Raw genomic sequence first — 19561 nt, forward strand, 5'->3', positions numbered from 1 at the left:
TTTAGTGCATAGTAACCAACTGACTATCAAAAGGGCATGTTTTTACATAAGAACAGCTATACTGGGTCAGACCAGTGGTCCATCTAGCCCAGTATTCTATATTCCAACAGTGGCTGGTGCCAGATGCTTCAGAGGGAATGAACAAAACTGGGTAATTACCCTGACCATCTTGGTTAATAGACGTAGATCAGGGGTCTCAAACACACAGCCCGCGGGGTTATTTCCTGCAGCTGCCAAGCTCCCCCACCCGCCGCCCCCTCTTCCCCCAGCGTGACGCGTCCCCGCTCCTCTGCCTACTTCCAGGCACTTCCCACTGACAAACAGCTGTTTGGCGGTGCTTAGCGCTTTCTGGGGGGAGGAGCGGGGAGCCGCATGTGCTCAGGGGAGGAGGTGGAGAAGAGGCGGGATGGGGTGGGGATTTGGGGAAGGGGTTGGAATAGGGGCGGGGAACGGGCGAGTTGGGGTGGGGACTTTGGGGAAGGGGTTGGAATGGGGACAGGAAGAGGTGGGGCGGGGCCTTATGGAAGAGGTGGAGTGGGGGTGGGGCCGGGGACAGTGGGGTGGGAACTTTTGTACCTTTATATGAAAAGGTGTCAGTGATGTGGCCCTAAGGCCAATGTCCTAGTCCTCATGTGGCCCTTGTGGTGACTTGAGTTTGAGATCCCTGACCTAGATGGACCTATCCTCCATGAACGTAACTAATTCTTTTTTGAACCCAGTTATACTTTTGGCCTTCATGACATCCTCTGGTAGTGAGTTCCACAGGTGACTGAATTGTGTGACAAAGTACTTCCTTTTGTTTGTTTTTAAACCTGCTACCTATTCATTTCATTGGGTGACCCCTAGTTCCTGCATTATTTGAAGGGGTAAATAACACTTCCTTATTCACTTTCTCCACACCATTCAATATTTTATAGACCTTTATCAGATCCTCCCCCCAGTCACCTCTTTTCCAAACAGAACAGTCCCAGTCGTCTTAGTCTCTCCTCATATGGAAGCTGCTACATAGCCCTAATTTGTTTTTGTTGCTTTTCTCTGTACGTTTTCCAATTCCAATCTCTCTTTTGGGATGAGGCAACCATATTCAAGGTGTGGGTGTACCATGGATTTATCTTATTTTCTCTCTTGTATGGTTCAGAACATTGTTTGCTTTTTTGACTGCTGCTGTATGTTGAACAGATGTTTTCAGAGAACTATCCACAATGACTCTAAGATCTTTCTTGAGTGCTAATTTAGATCTTGTAATTTAGTATGTATAGTTGGGATTGTTTTCCAGTGTGCATTACTTTGCATTTGTCAACATTGAATTTCATCTGTTTTGTTGCTCAGTCACCGAGTTTTGTGAGATCCCTTTGTGACTCTTCACAATCTGTGTTGGACTTAACTATCTTGAGTAATTTTGTATCATCTGCAAACTTTGCCACTTCACTGTTTACCCCTTTTACAGCACAGGTTCCAGTAAAGATCCTTGGGGGACCCTGCTATTTACCTTCTCCACTGTGAAAACTGGCCATTTATTCCTATCCTTTGTTTCCTATCTTTTAACCAGTTACTGATCCATGAAAGGGCTTTCCCTCTTATCCCATGACTGCGTACTTTGCTTAAGAGCCATTGGTGAGGGACCTTGTCAAAGGCTTTCTGAAAGTCCAAGTACACTTTCAGTGAAAAGTCCAAGAGGCATGCTTTCCCTTTACAAAAGCAGTGTTGATTTGTCCTCAACATATCATGTCCATCTGTGTCTCTGATAATTTTCAACCGATGTGTCTGGTACTGAAGTTAGGCTTACTGGCTGTAACTGCCAGGATTGCCTCTGGAGCCTTTTTAAAAAGTTGGTGTTACATTAGATATTCTCCAGTCATCTGGTACAGAGGCTGATTTAAGTGAGTACTCCTGTTCTTTTTACACCAAAGTTAGTAGTTCTGCAATTTCCTATTTTGAGTTTCTTCAGAACTCTTGGGTGAATGCTGTCTGGTCTGACTTATGGTTAAATGTATCCACTTGTTGCAAAACCACCTCTATTGATGCCTTAGTCTGAGACAGTTCCTCAGGTTTGTCACTGAAAAAGAATGGCACAGATGTGGGAATCTCCCTCCCATCCTCTGCAGTGAAGACTGATGCGAAGAATTCATGTACCTTCCCCATAGTGGCCTTGTCTTCCTTGAGTGCTCCTTTAGTACATTCATTGTCCGTTGGCCCCACTGACTGTTTTACTCCTGGGGGAATTCTGCACCACTGTGCATGTACAGAATTTAGGTTCCCTGAAGATTTCTCTGCTTCTGATGACTAAGCAAAGGGAAGCCACAAGAGTGGTCATGCGACCCTCCCCAGCAGTATGTTTCATGTGCCATGGGCAGGCGGCAGAGAGGTAAATCACTGAGGGGCAGGAGGCAGGACTGAGGAAGACCCGGCTGGTGGTTCCTACCTTGCGTCGAGCTCAGCTGCTAATCCGGGCTAGGCTGGGTTGGGGAGGACGGGACTTCCTCTTCCCCTGCACAGCATCCGGGGCCGGGTCAGACCCATCTCCAGATTTCTTCCCTGGCTGTAGGAAGTTCTGCAAACTCCCCTCCCACCACCACCCACATGCTTCCTGCACCCATTGCTCCTCAGCTACAGGGGGAGGGATCCCAATCCATCCAGACCCCCTCATACTCAGACCCCCCAATGACCCCCATTCCCTCTGCATCTGGACCACCCTGACGAGTCTACCACACCCAGATCCCCACCCCACCAAGCCCTAACCAGTTGCACGTGGATGCACCCCATTGAGCCCCACTTCCCCAGCATCTGGACCCCCGAGCTCCGCAGACCCACCCACTAAGCTCTATCCCCTTCACACCGACTCCTCCCCCCTCCCGAGACCCAACCACCTTCACTTAGACCCCCCCCCCCCCCCGCAGAGTCCTATTACCATTGCATCCAGTCCCCTCCGTACCCAGATCCCCCCATTGAGCCACCCGGACCCAGATTGCCCCATGCAGAACCTTCTCAACCCACACCTGGATCCCCCCACACTAAGCCCTTCCATATTTGGATCCTGCCTTGCTGAGCCTGCCTCCCACAGTTGGTGCACCTGGCATGGAGGGGCAGGGCTCTTGGGTGTTTCTGAGGCGGTCCCAATCCTTGCACTATGTCACGATTGGGTGCAGCCTCACTGCTGAGTCCATGTCCCCGAGTGTGTGTGTGAGCTGCACAGTGATCTTTGTGTTGCCAGTGTCCTGTGCTCCCCAATACTATGCTGGAGCCTACACATTTATTTGACAAATAAAATTTGCAGAATTTTAAAATATTGTGCGCAGAGTTTTATTTTTGGTGGAGAATTTTTAATTTTTTGGCTCAGAATCCACTCGAGTATTGTTTGGCAGGCTTTCTGCTTCTGGTATACTTAATTAATTTTGCGTTTAGTTTTTGTCTTTTGCTAGTGGTTCTTCAGTTCTGTTTTGGCCTGCCTAATTGTACTTTTACACTTGACTTGCCAAAGTTTGTTCCTTTTATTTTCTTCAGTAGGATTTGACTTCCAGTTTTTAAAGGATGTCTTTTTATCTCTAATTGACTCTTTAACTCTGTGTAGCCATAGTGACATTGTTTTGGTCTTTTTTTTAACTTTTTTTATTTGGGGGATACATTTACTTTGAGCCCCTATTATGGTGTGTTTAATCAGTTCCATGCAGCTTGCAGGCATCTCACTCTTGTTACTGTTCTTCATTTTTATGCAGTTCCTCTTTTTGATGTTTAGATGCTACTTTGGTGGCTTTCATTGGTATTTTCCCCCCTACAAGGATGTTAAATTTAATTACATTGTGATTGTCATTTACGAGCAGTTACTAGTGGATTGTGAATACTTCTGCTTGTTGGAGCTACCCCTTCCCTTACTGCCACTGAACTTCAGAAACCTTCTGAGAAGCAAAACCTGTTGAGGCCAGGCAAGTGCTGTCTTTTGGCCCTGAGCATGTGGAGTCAAAACTGTGTGGCCCCAAATGCCTCAGTGCCTCTTTTTTCTCTATCTTGCTGTAGAAAAACTGTTGATTGTGATGAGCCCTGGGGGAGAGCTTAGGGTTGACAATAAGTAAACATGTTTTCAAAAGTGTTAAACCAAATCTGCGCTAGTGTTTAAAACCATGATAGTTACTGTTAGCTAATTCTTCAACAAAAAAACTTTAAAAACAGATTCCAACGAGAAACTGCAGAACTGGAATTAATTTGCAAACTGGACAGCATCAAACTAGGCCTAAATAAAGACTGGGGGTGGATGAATCACTATAAAAATTAACTTCCCCCTGCTGATACTCGCACCTTCTTGTCAACTGTTTGAAATGGACCACCTTAATTACGTTGGCCTCATTAGCATTACAAAAGTGATTGTTGAGAATAGCCCACTTCTACCTTAATTGAATTGGCTAGTTAGCCCGCCCTCCCCCCCCCACTTTGTAAGGCAACTCCCATCTTTTCATATGCTGTGTATTTATACCTCCCTACTGTAATGTCCACTCTATGCATCTGATGAAGTGGTTTCTAGCCCACGAAAACTTATGCCCAAATAAATTCGTTAGTCTCTAAAGTGCCACAAGGACTCCTCATTGTTTTTACTATTATTCTTTTATAGTCTTAAACGTGACTTGTTTGCTACTCTAGATGTGGCTGTGAGAGGGTTAAGAAGGTTAAACTGAGGGGGATAGTGAGTAAACTTTTCTTTTCCTTTTCTTATTTTGGTTTGTTTTCCATAGTGAACTTGCTTTCAGGGTTAATTAGTCTAAATAGTTATGTTGAAGATGCTTGATGTATTAGATTTTTGTCTCATTGGTTAGCGTAACATTAATCACGATGTGCTTTTTGCCTTTGTAACAAACTTTTTAAATCTTCTTTTAAAGAATCCTCCTTTTTTTAGGCCAGAAGGGATTATTATAATCATCTGGTCTGACTTCCTGCATAACAAGGCCAAAGAATCTTACCCAGTAATTGCTGCATTAAGTCAAAATTTCTGCTTGAGCTATAGCATATCATTTAGGAAGTCTGCATATCAAGACTTCAAATAATTGAGAATCCACTACATATGTAAATAAGTTATTTCAGTGGTTATTTACCCTTGCCATTAAAAATGTGCACTTTATTTCTAGTCTGAATTTGTATAACTTCAGTTTTCAACCATAGAATCTTGTTATGCCTTTTTCCTTTAGGATTCAAGTCTCGTCCCAATATAGGTACTTTTAGTTTTGTGATTTGTATTACATTCTCTTGCCTGAACTAAAGAGATTGAGCTTCTTTAGGTTTTCTTTAAAGGCACGTGTGGAGAATGTGAAAAATTTCTGTATTTTTATTAAAAAGATATGTTACTCAGTTACCCAACCACTTTTGTATTGTTACCTACTAGGTATGAAAGGATTAATTTCTTCCCAGGAACAAGGGGAATAAGAGATCAAATGACTAGGTCACGTAGACATGCTGGAATTGGAATGAATGGACTATCAAGATCTGTCAAAATGTGAATGGAGCTACCTTGGAGATACACTGAAAGACCAATGGTTGGACCATTAACTCGTAACAGCTGCCAACCAAGGGGACTTTTTGAATGTGGACAGTCAAATTAGATGTCTGACCACAACTCCACCCTTCCTGGGCAGGGGGAGGACATGTGAAAACAGCATGATTGACACTTGAAACAAAGGACTCTGAAGTGTTAGCAAATGCTGATAAGAGCCTTGTTCTCACAGTTGACGGTAATTCAGTCTCATATGGGTGGGCAAGATGAGGAAGGTTGGCTGCAAGTGTGCAGTCTGCCTTCCTGATGATGGCAAAATGAAACCCTGCTAACTAAACAAGGAGATGCTGGCAAACCAGATGGAAGACTTTTAGTTTCGCTTGATCATTTTAACCCAAAGCCATAAATACTGTATTCCAGTGGACTAATAAATGCCAGTTTATTTTATAAAGGCTGTCTTTTGTCACTGCAAACAGTTGCTGGTTGCATAGCTCCCACGAGAGTAAGTCTCCAACGGGGGGGTCCAAGCTCAGTTGGATCGGCTGAAGAAGCTACAGTGAGAAACAGGTACGGCCGGCAAGGATGCAGTCTCAGGGTACGTCTTCACTACCCGCCAGATCGGCAGGTAGCAATCAATCTATTGGGGATTGATTTTATCGCATCTCGTCTAGACGCGATAAATCTATCCCCGAACGTGCTCCCGTTGACTCCGGAACTCCACCAGGATGAGAGGCGGAAGCGGAGTTGACGGGGGAGCCGCGGGGGAGCCACAGCCATCGATCCCATGCCATGAGGACGGGAGGTAAGTTGATCTAAGATATGTTGACTTCAGCTATGCTATTCTCGTAGCTGAAGTTGCGTATCTTAGCTCGATTTCCTTTATCATTGATAAAGGTATTGAATAGCATAGCCCAGAGAGCAGATCCCTGTGGGACTGCACTAGAAACGCCTCACTTAGGGCATGTCTTCCCTACCAATGTTAAAGCACTGCCACGGCAGCGCTTTAACGTGGCTTGTGTAGTTGCGCCATAGGACTGGGAGAGAGCACTCCCAGTGCTAAAAACCACCTCCACGAGGGGAAGAGCTACCAGCACTGGGAGCACAGTCTACACTGGCACTTTACAGCGCTGAAACTTGCAGTGCTCAGGGGTGTGTTTTTTCACACCCCTGAAAGAGAAAGTTGCAGCGCTGTAAAGTGCCAGTGTAGACAAGCCCTTACAGTTACTTTGTGATCTATCAATTAACCACTTTTTAGACGTCTTGAGGTCTTAAAAGTTGTGGAGTCCATGTTCCAACCCTTCCTGTTCTGTTGTCTTTGAGCTTTAGGACTGTTAGGGAGGGGACAAATGTGGTAGAAACACATGCAGGAAACCGTTCTGCTGCTATAATTAAAACAAAATTACTATCTTGTGATTTGAGGGACCAAATTACATGTACTGTTAGTATGTGGTGCTTGAATTAAAGTGGTGGTTGTACTTTCACACAGCAATCATTCTATTCTTGGAAACCCAGTGAAATTCCAAGATACAAATGCATTTTTGAAAGGATTAGTTAAAAATTCAATTCATGTCAGACTGATGAAGCACTGAACAGCTGGTGCTATGTTGGAAGTAGCTACTGATAAAGAGTTGTCATTCATGTACTTTAAAAATACCTCTCCTTGTACCAGATTACTCTATCAGCTTTAAGTTAAGGTGATTCAAGGTAAATGTATACCTAGGAGTAGTTAGATTTCTAAATCTGTCTGCAGGACTTCATAAACTCATATAATGCATAACACCAGCCTAGACTATAACTATGCCTTTTTTGATGGCAAACCTCAAAATAGCATTCTTATGCTCTGGCAGGATCCTTAAACCAAACCAGTGTGGTGTGGTGTTTTTTTTTTTTTTTCCTCTACAAACTAGTCTAAGTATACTTGGACAAAATACTAAGGGCTGTAGCAGAAAACTTTAAACTGCATAAGTTGGGCGCCTAAATAAGTGGCTTTGTTTTGAAAGTGATCAGCCTCAGCGCTCTCTCTCTCCTTGGAATGGGAGCTATAAGTGCTCACCTTTTTTAGGTAAGCACCCAAGCTTACAAATGTGGGTCATCATAATTCTTTTTTATGGGTAGGCTTTTGTAAAGAGGTGGGTTTTGCATTAACATCTCTGGATGGTCACACTGGACTACATCTCCATTTCACGATAGTTTGTCTGGCTCTTTCTTGTTTTCAGGTTTCTGATGAGCACATTTGAGGGTCATAAATAACAAGGAAGTCCTTGTGGTAGCCTAGTTCCACTCCAACAAGGTGATATTTGACACGGAATTGGGTTCTAGAAGCTGTCTTAATTTAATTTTTTCCCCCCAATGCTTAACATTGTGTGTGGGGGGGGTGGGGTGGGGGGTGGGGGGACTATGAAAAATGGACCAGTTTACACTCTTCATAGTGTTGTCTTCCTGAGGCTGCAAAAGAGCCTGAAATTATAGTTCTCATTCCTCTCAATAGTGTAACACTGAAACCTCAATTTGATAATTTGTGTCAACATTAACTGTTTCACTACTGATCTCTTTAGCAGAAACATCCACCTAATGTGATTACCTGCAATCTCATGCACACCAACTCTCTCTTGGGCAACTTCTAAAACCTCCAGTTCTGCCTTCTAATTTGTGCACAAGTTAGACATTAGTCAGTACAAAAATGTGCATATATTGAAAACAGAGTGTGGGGACAGTGTAAAATTGAACTTAGTATTAAAATAAATATAGACTATTATACTGATTGCTCTAATCTTTGATTCACTAAAACTGCCTATTTAAAACTATTATCTGAAGCTGCCACAGAATCCAGGGACTTTGCTACAGAAATTGTCCAGACTACACAAGGCCTTATCAATAGGAAACAATAGTAACCCATAAAGATAGAATGCATTTTCTCTGGTAGTGATGGGACTCCTCTCTGAGATGCAGTTAGTTTCTGTGAATTGCACTGCTGTAACTCAGTGCTTCAGTAAGTGCATTTCAATTGCTTCAATAGTGTGAAATCTGCTTTATTGCAAATTTGATGAGTCTGTTCTATGTATGTGTGTATATTTGTGTCTCCTCTACACTTTCTTATAAAGAGAGGAAAACTATTCTCCCTGCATCCAAGTCTAGTGCTGATACAAGGCTTCCACACATAAACAGATATTCCAGGAATGCAAACAACCTCTCATTTGGCTGCAGGAGAGCCTTCTGTATTTAAAGTCCTTGCTGGGAAGCAAAGGAGAGTCCAGACTAAAATAGTTCAAGCTGGTGGGAGGGAGGGGGTTGTTGATGCTTGATAAAGTGTGATTAAAACTTAATGTTTGTTTCTTTTTACATTATTGTAAAATAATGCTAATTTAAATTATTTTAAATCAAACATTAAGTGAGACTTCAAACTAACTTGTCTGTGCTTTTGATAATTTTCTGGACTTCATTATGAGTTTATAGGGAATGTAACCTGCAGTGTCAAGTTAGTTTTGACCTTCGCTACTTCACATTAATATCATGTGTGGCCTGTAATGTTGCTGAATAAAGGGAGGAAATTCTCCCTGCAAACAAGTATAGAAAAGTGTGTATACTCCTATTTTCTCTCTCGTAATACAAAAAGGGAAACTTTGATACTGAAAGACATCAAATCTGAATGCGATAACAAGTAAATACCTTCTACAAATATACCTATTTATACCTGTGGAACTCAATACCAGACATCACCAAGGCCAAGAGACTAATAGAGTTAAAAGATTAAAATTTTCCATCCAATTCTTTATGTACATTAATATATTGGTTGCTTTTAGAGAGCTGATCTAGATTAAGCAGAAGTTTTTGTTGATCTGTCCACAGTGACACCCAAGATCTTTCCTGAGTGACAAACGTTAATTGGAACCCAGCAATGATAGTTCAGATTGTTCCTTTCACTGTAACCATGTAAATGCAGTTAACTTCCCATCATGTTGTTCATTCAGCTAGCTCCTTAGGTCTAAAGTTTGTGTCTCACAAAATTTAGTTATCCACAGATTTTGCCACCTCACCGTTGATAATGTTTAATAAATTAATCACTGGTTTTGGTAAGGAAACTTGGTGTGCTTCATTATTAACAAATAGGCATTTTTCAGAGTGGTAGCCATGTTAGTCTGTATTAGCAAAAACAAGGAGGAGTACTTGTGGCACCTCAGAGACTAACAAATTTATTTGGGCATAAGCTTTCGTGGGCTAAAACCCACTTCATCAGATGTATGGGGTGGAAAATACAGTAGGAAGATGTGTATATACACAGTACATGAAAAGATGGGAGTTGCCTTACCAAGTGGGGGGTCAGTTCTAATGAGACAATTCAATTAAAGTGGGCTATTATCAACAGGAGGAAAAATCAACTTTGTAGTGGTAATCAGGGTGGCCTATTTCAAACAGTCGACAAGAAGGTGTGATTAACAGTAGGGTGAAATTAGCTTGGGGAAATTAGTTTTTGTAGCGAACCATCCACTCCCGATCTTTATTCAGGCCTAATTTGATGGTGTCCATTTTGCAAATTAATTCCAGTTCTGCAGTTTCTCGTTGGAGAACAAATTGGCATTTGTTCATATTACTTGTTTTGTCTCTTGGACAATCCATGATGGTTCTTTTAGCTCTCACCACCTTGTGATTACTTGAATTTTGTGAAGTAATTTGTCAAGGATAATTTAATTCACCATTTATTTAGTGTTCTCTTTTTTGATAAGCCAAGATAAAGTACTACTGTTGCTTTCATAGAAACTTTTTTTTGTTTTCTAGCTATAAAACAGAAATTTGAGGTCTTCACTCAATCTTCAGAGTCTCTTCCTTATCCAGTTAGATGAATCCATACTCTATTAAACATTTAGGAATAATATTCTGTCATCTAAACTTAAAAAAAAAAAAAAAAGCAAACACATGTATCTCAATCTAGATTGAGGACATTTGGACTCATCATGTAAGCTTTACTACCACACTAAATGCCATGTCTCTTGTACTCTTTCTTATATGGTGTTACCGGATACATTTGTTGGTATAAAATAGATGGAATCAGAGTTAAGGTTGTTTAACTATGCATTTTCTGACTCTAAAAGATACAATTGTTTAGAGGCTTTTTTCAACTGTACCTTAATTTCCTGGCTTTCATTTTTCATAACTACAACTTAACTTTGTAATAATGCTTTTCTTAAAAAACGGATACCTTTAGGACCATAATTCTTTCCTCAGAAATCGTTGTCTTTGACTTGTATGTTACACGTTCCAGTGATCTATGATCCTGTAAAGAGAGCCCTTTTTCAATTTTTGTGGGTTTTGTGAATTAAATCTAAGCCTTGTTACACTGGCATCTGAGTAATTTCCTTTCCTGCATGCCAACCCTCCTCCCCCAAAAAAACACAACCTCTAGGTCTCTTTCCCAATGCTTATTTTAACTGTACCCGTTCTATTATACACAGGTACAGAGTCAGTCTGTCCACTTTTTTAGAGGTACTGACAGTGCTGGGAGGGCTGAAAGTTTTAACAAGCTAAATGGAGATAGTAAACAGGATGCCATTCTCAAATAGTCATAATGGTGACATTTAAAGTAAATGTATTTAAACATGAATGTGTTCCCAGTGACAGCTAGAGTAAACCTATGACAATTTGAAATTTTAAAGCAATACCATTTCAGTCAGAATTTTTTAAAAAATTCCGGAATATTAGAACACAGGAGATGAAGAATGTATGCATTTTTTTACTTCAAAACCATATGAAAAAGTGTAAACTTGGCGGGATGGTGGAGAAATGAGAAGGGAAATTTTGTGAACTGAAACAGCCTCAGTCCCAAAAATATTTTTTAAACTACAATAAACTGAAACTAGGAGTCTAAAACTGCTATCTTGAACTGCAGCATTGCTACTGAAACATGATGTTCATGTTTACTTTAAGGTGTGACTTTCTTTGCAATACTTCAAGTACCTTTGTTTGGGCAAGAAAAGTTCATCCTGATAAAGCAGTTTCATATGTAATATCTAAATCTTCCCTTTCCTGCTATAAAGTGCCATCTCTGCAAAATTTCTTTTAAAAGCATGCAGTTGTGGTAATGTTTGCCTACTTTATTTCTCAATATTTTCTGCTTTAACATTTTACATGACTAATCCTACAGTATGTGGATAATTGTTCAGACACATACAGAAGCTTCATCTTATGGAACTGTGAACATGAGCTTTACAACCGCTTATCCCAGCAAGTTTGTTTGAAGTTTTATCTTGCGGTTGCCTCATGTTCTCTAAAGTGACAGAGTTCACCGGTAAAGGGCTGAACAACTTAGAATTTAATTGCTGTGTAATAAGCCTTATCCCTCAATGAAATACTTCACTGAGGCTAGAGAGTGAGTGGTTTCTGGCAGAAAGAAAAGCAAGGGGAAAAAACTGCAAAACTGGCATCTGTACATTCCTCCGGAGTTTGCCTTTTTTTAAATTGGGAGCTGCTTATATAGATGGTTCTCTAAACAGGTTTGTTTCTTTCCATACCATCCCATTTAGTCTTTGGAATGCATGCAGCAAAAGGGCAAGCCCCCAAAGTGACTTTCCAATCTGTTTTTGTGATTCCAGCCAAGTTCTCTTTAATGTATGGCGCAGGCTAAGTTGAGCTGGCTCTCTTAGAATATCACAGAACTAAAGCGCAGCTGCTGCTCTAAGTGGCACTGTGTGATAATAGAAAGGCTCTGCTATTTACTTGGACTCGAGTGCCTGGACTGGCTCTCACAGATATTATATGAAATCTGAAAGCATGAGGATAAAAGAGATTTCCTTGCGGCAAGATCCTGATCTAAGAAAGGAGTTGGCATTGCTAGCTCGAGGATGTGATTTTGTTTTACCTTCTAGATTCAAGAAGAGACTAAAAGCTTTCCAGCAGGTCCAGGTTTGTTTGTTCTTCTCTATATAACTGCTTCCCCTACTTGTGAAGGCACAACTTTGATCTCCATAAACCTCATGAAATACATGAAAGTTCTTCACTAACTAGGAATATTTGAATACTATTTTTTTTCCAAAATGTAACATGTTTGTGTGTTTTTAAAAGAAGTAGATACTGTGCTTTAGTCGTGTTACATGAATTGTGAATTGTTTTGAAAGCAAAAAAAAATTCATAAATTTAGCATAACACATATATGCATGATTTGTTTGCAGATGTGTGTGAAATAGAAAGGTTGGTATACTTAATTACCACTATTTGAGTTAAAAGGATAGTTCCATTATAATCTACGTGCTCTTTCCCCATGGATATTAACTTATTCCTCACTAAAACTAGATACAAAAAAGTAGGCTGCAGCTGTGCCCAAATATGAATGTACCCCCTTTATCATGCGCTGTGTGGAATTCCACACATTATGTAACCCAATAAGACATTACCATTTTGGACTTCATGGATCAGATCAGTCCATACTAAAGAAAATTTAAGATATTACTGTGTATTGCACAAGTATCTGCGTAACTGCTACTTTGCCACCAGTGAGTTAAATCCACCATTTTACGAAGTGGGCTCATTATTATTTGAGTGATTATGCATTTCAAATATTGCTAATAAGTTAAAATTATACTTGTATAGAGAAGTGCTCCATTATTTTGTCAACTTTTGCAAGTGTGCTAGTTTAGTGATGAAAAATTAACAAATGTGATTTTTAAAAGGTATCAAGTATTGTCATAATTTCCTGATGTATTAAAGCTTTATTAAAGAGTTAATGCATTCATCCTGTTTTTAACTTACACCCACCTCCAATCTATGAGCAAAAGCTGTCTCCAAACTATCTTGTATAGCACACCTGACCTTTTTGTACCCTATTTATTTAGGAAAAGATTGGCTGCCAAATTCAGAATTTCCTACTTTTTGTGGAATTAAAGGTAATCAGAAAGTAAATATGGCCTACAATTTAATTCTAAATTCCAAGTCTAATGTACTAGTCTCTTTCAGGTGACCTTCAAGAGAAGGCCAAAGAAACCCATGACCCTATAAATGCTTTGGTCTCCTATTAACTTAATATATTGGATTTAAAAATTGAATGGTGGTGGTTCAGATTTGGTTGAATTAAACTTGATTTGAAAAGGTCATTCCTTATTTTAAAGCAAACGTATAATGCTGACCCTGCTATTTTAAAGCATTTAATGAAAATTTGCTGTGAGTGTGAAAAGATTTGAGTTACTGCAAAATTAGTTTTGGTGGCTTTGAGCACTGTAGAGATCCTGAAAAGTACAAGAAGTGAGAAATGCTACATGTGCTATTTATTCTTGCATCTTTGGTAATTTAGTTAAATGTTTAGAGATATCAAAGCTGGAGGATGGCTTACTCTAGTCACAATACCTTTTTGTAAACAATCAGTATTGCCCTCTGTAGTGCCCTCTAGCTTGAAAATAATATTTTATCAACAAAAATGATAGTTACATTGTGTCATGAAAATGTTGTTTGCTTTATGTGGAAAGGAACACTAAACATAGTGTAGCTAGATTGTATGTATAAAGATAGGTATATAATATCACTAAAGGAAACTTAGAATAAGTGCTTGCAATCTCTAAGGGCTTGTCCACTCTGCAATTTATAATTGTTTTAATACGTTAACTAACATACTTGTAAAATCTAGCGTGGACAAGGAACAAACATTTGTTGCCAAGTCACTTTTAACCCTAAGGTTAAATATTTGTTCTTTGTGTACGTAGCAAGTTCCAGTTACTTAATATGTACATGATTACAGCTTACAATGTAGTTGTAAACCAAAATACTCTGTGTAGAATGGGGGGGAGGGGGATGTGGGAGAAATGGCTTGTGCCCTTCTTTGCTTCTTTATGAGAATAGAGAAGACCCGAATGAAAGTTTAAGTGTCTTCTGCTTGTTTTTTTATATAAGTATCAGGAATGTCAAATTGGTCATCACTGATTTTGATAGATCTATTGGGAGACTCAGAGTATGCTTATTGTGAGCACTAACAATTTAACTGAAGGAGCAAGTGTGTTGAATTTTTAACAAAGATGTCCTTTATTCAAATTAGAGCTGATTGGGAATTTTTCAGTGAAACTATTTTTTCAGAAAATGTTGATTTGCCAAAATCGAAATTTTGCATGGAAATGAGTTTTTACGAAACTTTTATTGGGAAAGTTTCTCAAGATAGAATTTCAAGAGAGACCACCACACCCAGAATAGCCAAGAGCCTGGTGGTGGTTAGGACACCAGTAATCACGTCCTTGTTCTGAATTAGGCAGAGCATGAACCTGAGCCCCTGCATCCCTTAGGAGTACCCTAACCACCAGACTATTGGCTATTCTGGGGGCAGTGGGAGGTCTCTGGCTTTTCACACACAAAAAATAATTTCAGAAGATCTCTGCTCTATCTCAATGTAGAATAGGAAAAATTTTGAAGTCTCAAAAATGTTGGCAGGACACAAACAAGTTTCCCACCCAATTCTAATTCAAATGTTAATTATTTCTAGTAGTGCCCACTATGTGATAGGTGATTTCCAAATAGAAGTAGAGATGGTCCATGCTTTATGAAGCGCATGTTAACGTTATGCAAGCAGTTGAGGGCGGGGAGGGAGAGGAGCTTTAAGCTGTCTGGCCATAACTTACTTCCCCTCTCAGTTGCTTAACTTTTATTCTTGACTCTTATAGTTTCATTTCCCTACTTCTCTGGTAGTCAGTGCCTTTCAGAGGAGGAGACAAGATTTCAATTTCTAATGTAAAACCAGAATATAAATCTTTCAATTTTCAGACCTCATAAAGAAGCAAAAATAAGCGCAACCCACTTTTTTCTTTGTAGACTGCCTTTAATTTGTTTTAAATGTGGGGATCAGATGAAATGTTAGACAAACTCCAGATTTCCTCTAGCAGACTTATTGCAAATAACACTGAACTCTTGAATGAATACCCAATAAAGAAATAACATTAGTGTATAGCGAGGTTTTGTTCTTCATTTGTGTATGAACATATGCGACTAAAACATTTGTTGTGAGGTAATTCAAATTGATTGATGGAACTATAATGGCTTCTGGGACAAGTCAGTGGGCTTTCTTCCCCCCCTTCCCCTCCCCCCCCTGAGCTCCACATGTAAAACTTCCAAGTACAATATATCCTTTCTGGGACCAAACAATTTGTTTTGTGAAAGTCTTCTAATGACCTGCAATAGAAATCACTGGAAAGCTGGGTGGGCTTGAAGAGCCTGGGGACAGGCTATTTTCCAGCATCTGGTTTTGTTATCTCATGGACTAGGGGTGATAAAATAGAGACAGATTTTCTTTTTTCTAGAAAAGCTCTGAAAGTAATCGGATCAGCCTTTCAAAATTGATGTGAAAAAGTAGCCCAAGCCTAAAATCCGCCTTTTACCATGTTGTTGAAAAATACTGACTTTCTCAGTTATCAAAATTATTTTTCATGGATAAGCAGAATTTTGCATTGATTAGATGCAAAAGGGGCTAGTCAGGAGATTTCAGATATTCTTAACCCATCACACTTACAGTATGTAGGTAATTGGAATATGAAACTTTAAAAGACAGCTGTATCCCAATTGCTCATCAGTTTCAGGGAAACTTTGGAATCAGAAGTCAACAATGTGGAACATATGTCAGCTGTATTGGAAACTTAAATATGTAAACTGAATTGAAAGGTTTGTTACCTGCTGATCGTTGAGTTTGGGTATTTCACTCTATGGTTGGTGACACGTCTGTTGATATGTAAGCCACCTTACAAACACCTACATAGTGTGGTGATGTATTTGAAGTTGGAAGCAAAAAAGATAATACACAAGTAAAATGTATAATTTATCATTTGCACCCAGATATCCTATTGGGTTGGTTGAACTAGGAAAAAGATATTTTCTATGTTTAGGAGCCCACGTCGTTTTGTAAAATAGTTCATCTTTTAAGGTTGGAACTGAAAATTTCTTCTTTAGAAGAGCTAAATTTATTTTTATGCTGAGTGCTTCTAGCATTCAGCCTGAATTCTAAAATAACCATTTTCTTGAATTTGGGAGAGCCAAAATTAATATACACAGCTCCTGCTGTACTGTGACTTTTTTTTAGCATAATCATTCTGCGATATCACGGTTACTATTGTCCCACTAAAGCATAGAGCAGGACTGGAAGGGATCAGGCAAGTATATGTATAGTTGTACAAAACATTTTCCCCTTTAGATAAAAATAAAGGCTAATTCAATGAGCATCTCTGTCATGATAAATGCCTCTTATGCTTGCTATTTGGGATATAAGCGCACACACATCTTTAAACATTTTTTAAAAGTGAGCAACTCAGAAGACTGGCTTTCCTTCTATCTGAAGGAAGCAGCTAATCATTCTTGAAGTAGAAGAGCTTTTTTAGCTCCTATCTCCAGTCACTACTTCCTCAATTTTTCTGTCTCTTAAAAATGACAATGGCAGCTAAAATTGGCGACACTTTTTGCTTTGCCACTGAAATCCTTTGTAACTCTTTAGCTCTGGTGGTATGCCCAAGAGAGGACAAGGAATGGAGCCTTCAGACCTCTGTTTGGGGTGTGCTAGTCTACAGCTTTTTTATGGTCCTTCCTGCTTCTTCGTTCAGTGACAGATAAGAACTTTAGCCCAAGTCTAGGTGAAATCATTGAATAGCTGAATGACTTAGTTGAGGTAGCAGATAATGCTTAACACTGAAGTTACTATGGGGAACTCCTTTGTGATCACTGATCTTCTAGCAGACCAGCTTTCTATAATGGATCTGTTCTCAGAGCTGGTATGAGTGTATCCACAAGGGTTAGTATTCATGGGGCAATGCAGGATCAGTACCATATCACAGCCACACATAATCCTGTTTAGATTGGTAGCCCTGTTTCCCTCTGCCCTTCCCCTTCAAAACTTGCAGATAGAGTACACAAGAATTCTGGGATCTCTCAGTTGTGAATGGTGGTGACAAAATTATGTGCTATAATTGAGGTGAATACACAGTGTTGTATGTAATCAAGGGGCTTCATGGATAATTACCCCTTGGCTGCCACCAGGCACATAGACCAGAATGCACAGAACATTCATCTAGGATAGTTGCAGAATTGAATTGGAACATCGTGACTGCACTGGGAGGACAGTTGAACAAGTGTAGTTGTGATCCCATCACTTCCCTTCTACATTGACCAGTTGAACTGATGTCTCTGAAGTGTGTTCAAGACTTGCCGAGAGCTAGTGCAAGTGATGAAATGATATTCTGTACTCTTGTGAAACATCTGAAGCACTCATGTGGACAGTGTTCCAGACACTGGAATGTGCACTGTAAATGCCAAAAGTTTCCAGGATAGACTGGCCTTTATTGTCTCAATGCCCCACCCAAACCACTAGGCGACTTCAGTGTCTAATCAGCCAACATACTATGGTAGCTCCAGTACAATCTGAAGGACCACCTAATTTCTAAGATTAAACAGAGCCTGAATGAGAGCTTTCTCATACAGTAACTCCTCACTTAGTCGTCCTGGTTAACGTTGTTTCGTTATGTTGCTGATCTATTAGGGAACATGCTCATTTAAAGTTGTATAATGCTCCCTTCTAACGTCGTTTGGCAGCAGCCTGCTTTGTCTACTGCTTGCAGGAAGAGCAGCCCGTTGCAGCTAGCTGGTGGGGGCTTGGAACCAGGGTGGACCGGCAGCCCCCCTTTCAGCTCCCCCTATCAGCTCCCCGCTCCCCTAAGTTCCCTGTGCAGCAGCTGCCCAGCAGGCTAGCAATTGCAGCTGTCCCTCCCCCCCACTGCCATGTGCTGCTCCTGCCCTCTTCCTTGGAGCTGCTCTCCAAGATGCCTGCTTGCTGTGCAGGGGTAGGGAAGGAAGAGGGGGGCTAATGTCAGGTTGTCCCCTTCCCCCTGCTCCTGCACCCTGCTTACCCCATCTTCCATAGAGCAGGGGGGACACACTAGGGCTCAGGACGGAGGGAGCTTGCAGCAGCTGCGGTCGCAGCAAGCTGATATAATTAACAAGGCAGTGTACTTAAAGGGGAAATGTGCATATCTCCTTCCATTCCTGCTGCCTTGTAGAGTGAGAGAGTTAACCCTTGAGGGCTCAGTCAGTTGGTAGTTCATCAGTTAGCAGTAAGGGAAATATCCCACCCTCTGACTCCTCCACCTCAACCAAGCTTCACAATCATCATCACTGTGTACCAATATTAAATTTTGTTTAAAACTGTGTGTGTGTGTGTGTGTGTGTGTGTAGTCTTTTGTCTGCTGAAAAAAAATTTCCCTGGAACCTAACCCCCTCACTTACATTAATTCTTATGGGGAAATTGGATTCGCTTAACATCGTTTTGCTTAAAGTTGCATTTTTCAGGAACATAACTATAACGTTAAGTGAGGAGTTACTGTACTATTTTCTAATGGGGGGGGAAAAAAAGGTGGGTTCTCTCTGGAATGTTTTGGAGGAGGAGGGTCTGCCTGAAAAAGCAATATTATAAACCTTAAATTATCAAAAAAAAAAAAAAAAAAAAAAAAAAAAACCCCAAAGACCTCCCTTTATTAAAGAAAATACTAAGTTCTCAAGGGTTCCTAAAGGATGTGGGTGGAGGGAAAGTATCCCCATAAAGTGGACTCTGAGCTCTCGGGATGCAAAGCTTAAGTCCTTCTAGTTTGTCTGCAAGAATGAAACATATGTAAGGAATAGTATAGTCATGGCTTTGATTTATGTAAAATAGTATATGTTGATCTCTACCTGAAGTCACAGAATAGATACTGCAGAAGGCTTATTCTCTGAACTGATTCAGAACTTAATATTGGTTGTAAATTTACTTTCCTACCTTGGAATTGTTTGTTGAAGCAATTTCAATTTAGCCCTTCCTCCCCAATTTTATTTTTAAGTTTGGGGTGGTCATGTGTTTCCATTTCTGACACGAGTGAAGTCTTCCTTCATCCAAAAGTGTTTCCTAGCTAGTAACAAACTTGTTCCTTGAGGGTGTACTTTCATAACGGCTTACGTTCCATCCTTTTATCAACTTTTAGAGTATCTTGCTTCCTTTTTGCTCCTGATCTATTCAAAAGTCTGAATCAGTGGACTTCTTCTGACATCACTCCAGGCAGAATTAGAAGCCTCCTGCTGGGGGGCTGCAAATAGCTCACTAGTCATGTTGCTGGCTCCTCA

The 19561-nt window shown here is 40.3% G+C and overlaps 1 protein-coding gene across 5 annotated transcripts in view; it reads left to right on the forward strand.

Moving 5' to 3' along the window:
- The window catches only part of PPP2R3B (protein phosphatase 2 regulatory subunit B''beta), a 100491-nt gene that overhangs the window by 35128 nt on the left and 45802 nt on the right, over positions 1-19561 (forward strand). Inside the window, exon 1 of one of the 5 annotated variants that reach the window (XM_054008716.1) lies at positions 12036-12367. The exons of the other annotated variants lie outside the window; for them this stretch is intronic. Within the exon in view, the coding sequence (XP_053864691.1) occupies positions 12221-12367 (147 nt within the window). The 5' untranslated portion in view covers positions 12036-12220. Of the gene's footprint in view, positions 1-12035; positions 12368-19561 lie in introns of those variants that run through there. 5 annotated transcript variants of the gene reach the window in all.

This window comes from Malaclemys terrapin, chromosome 1, assembly GCF_027887155.1.
Source record: "Malaclemys terrapin pileata isolate rMalTer1 chromosome 1, rMalTer1.hap1, whole genome shotgun sequence".
Taxonomy (NCBI): domain Eukaryota; kingdom Metazoa; phylum Chordata; order Testudines; family Emydidae; genus Malaclemys; species Malaclemys terrapin.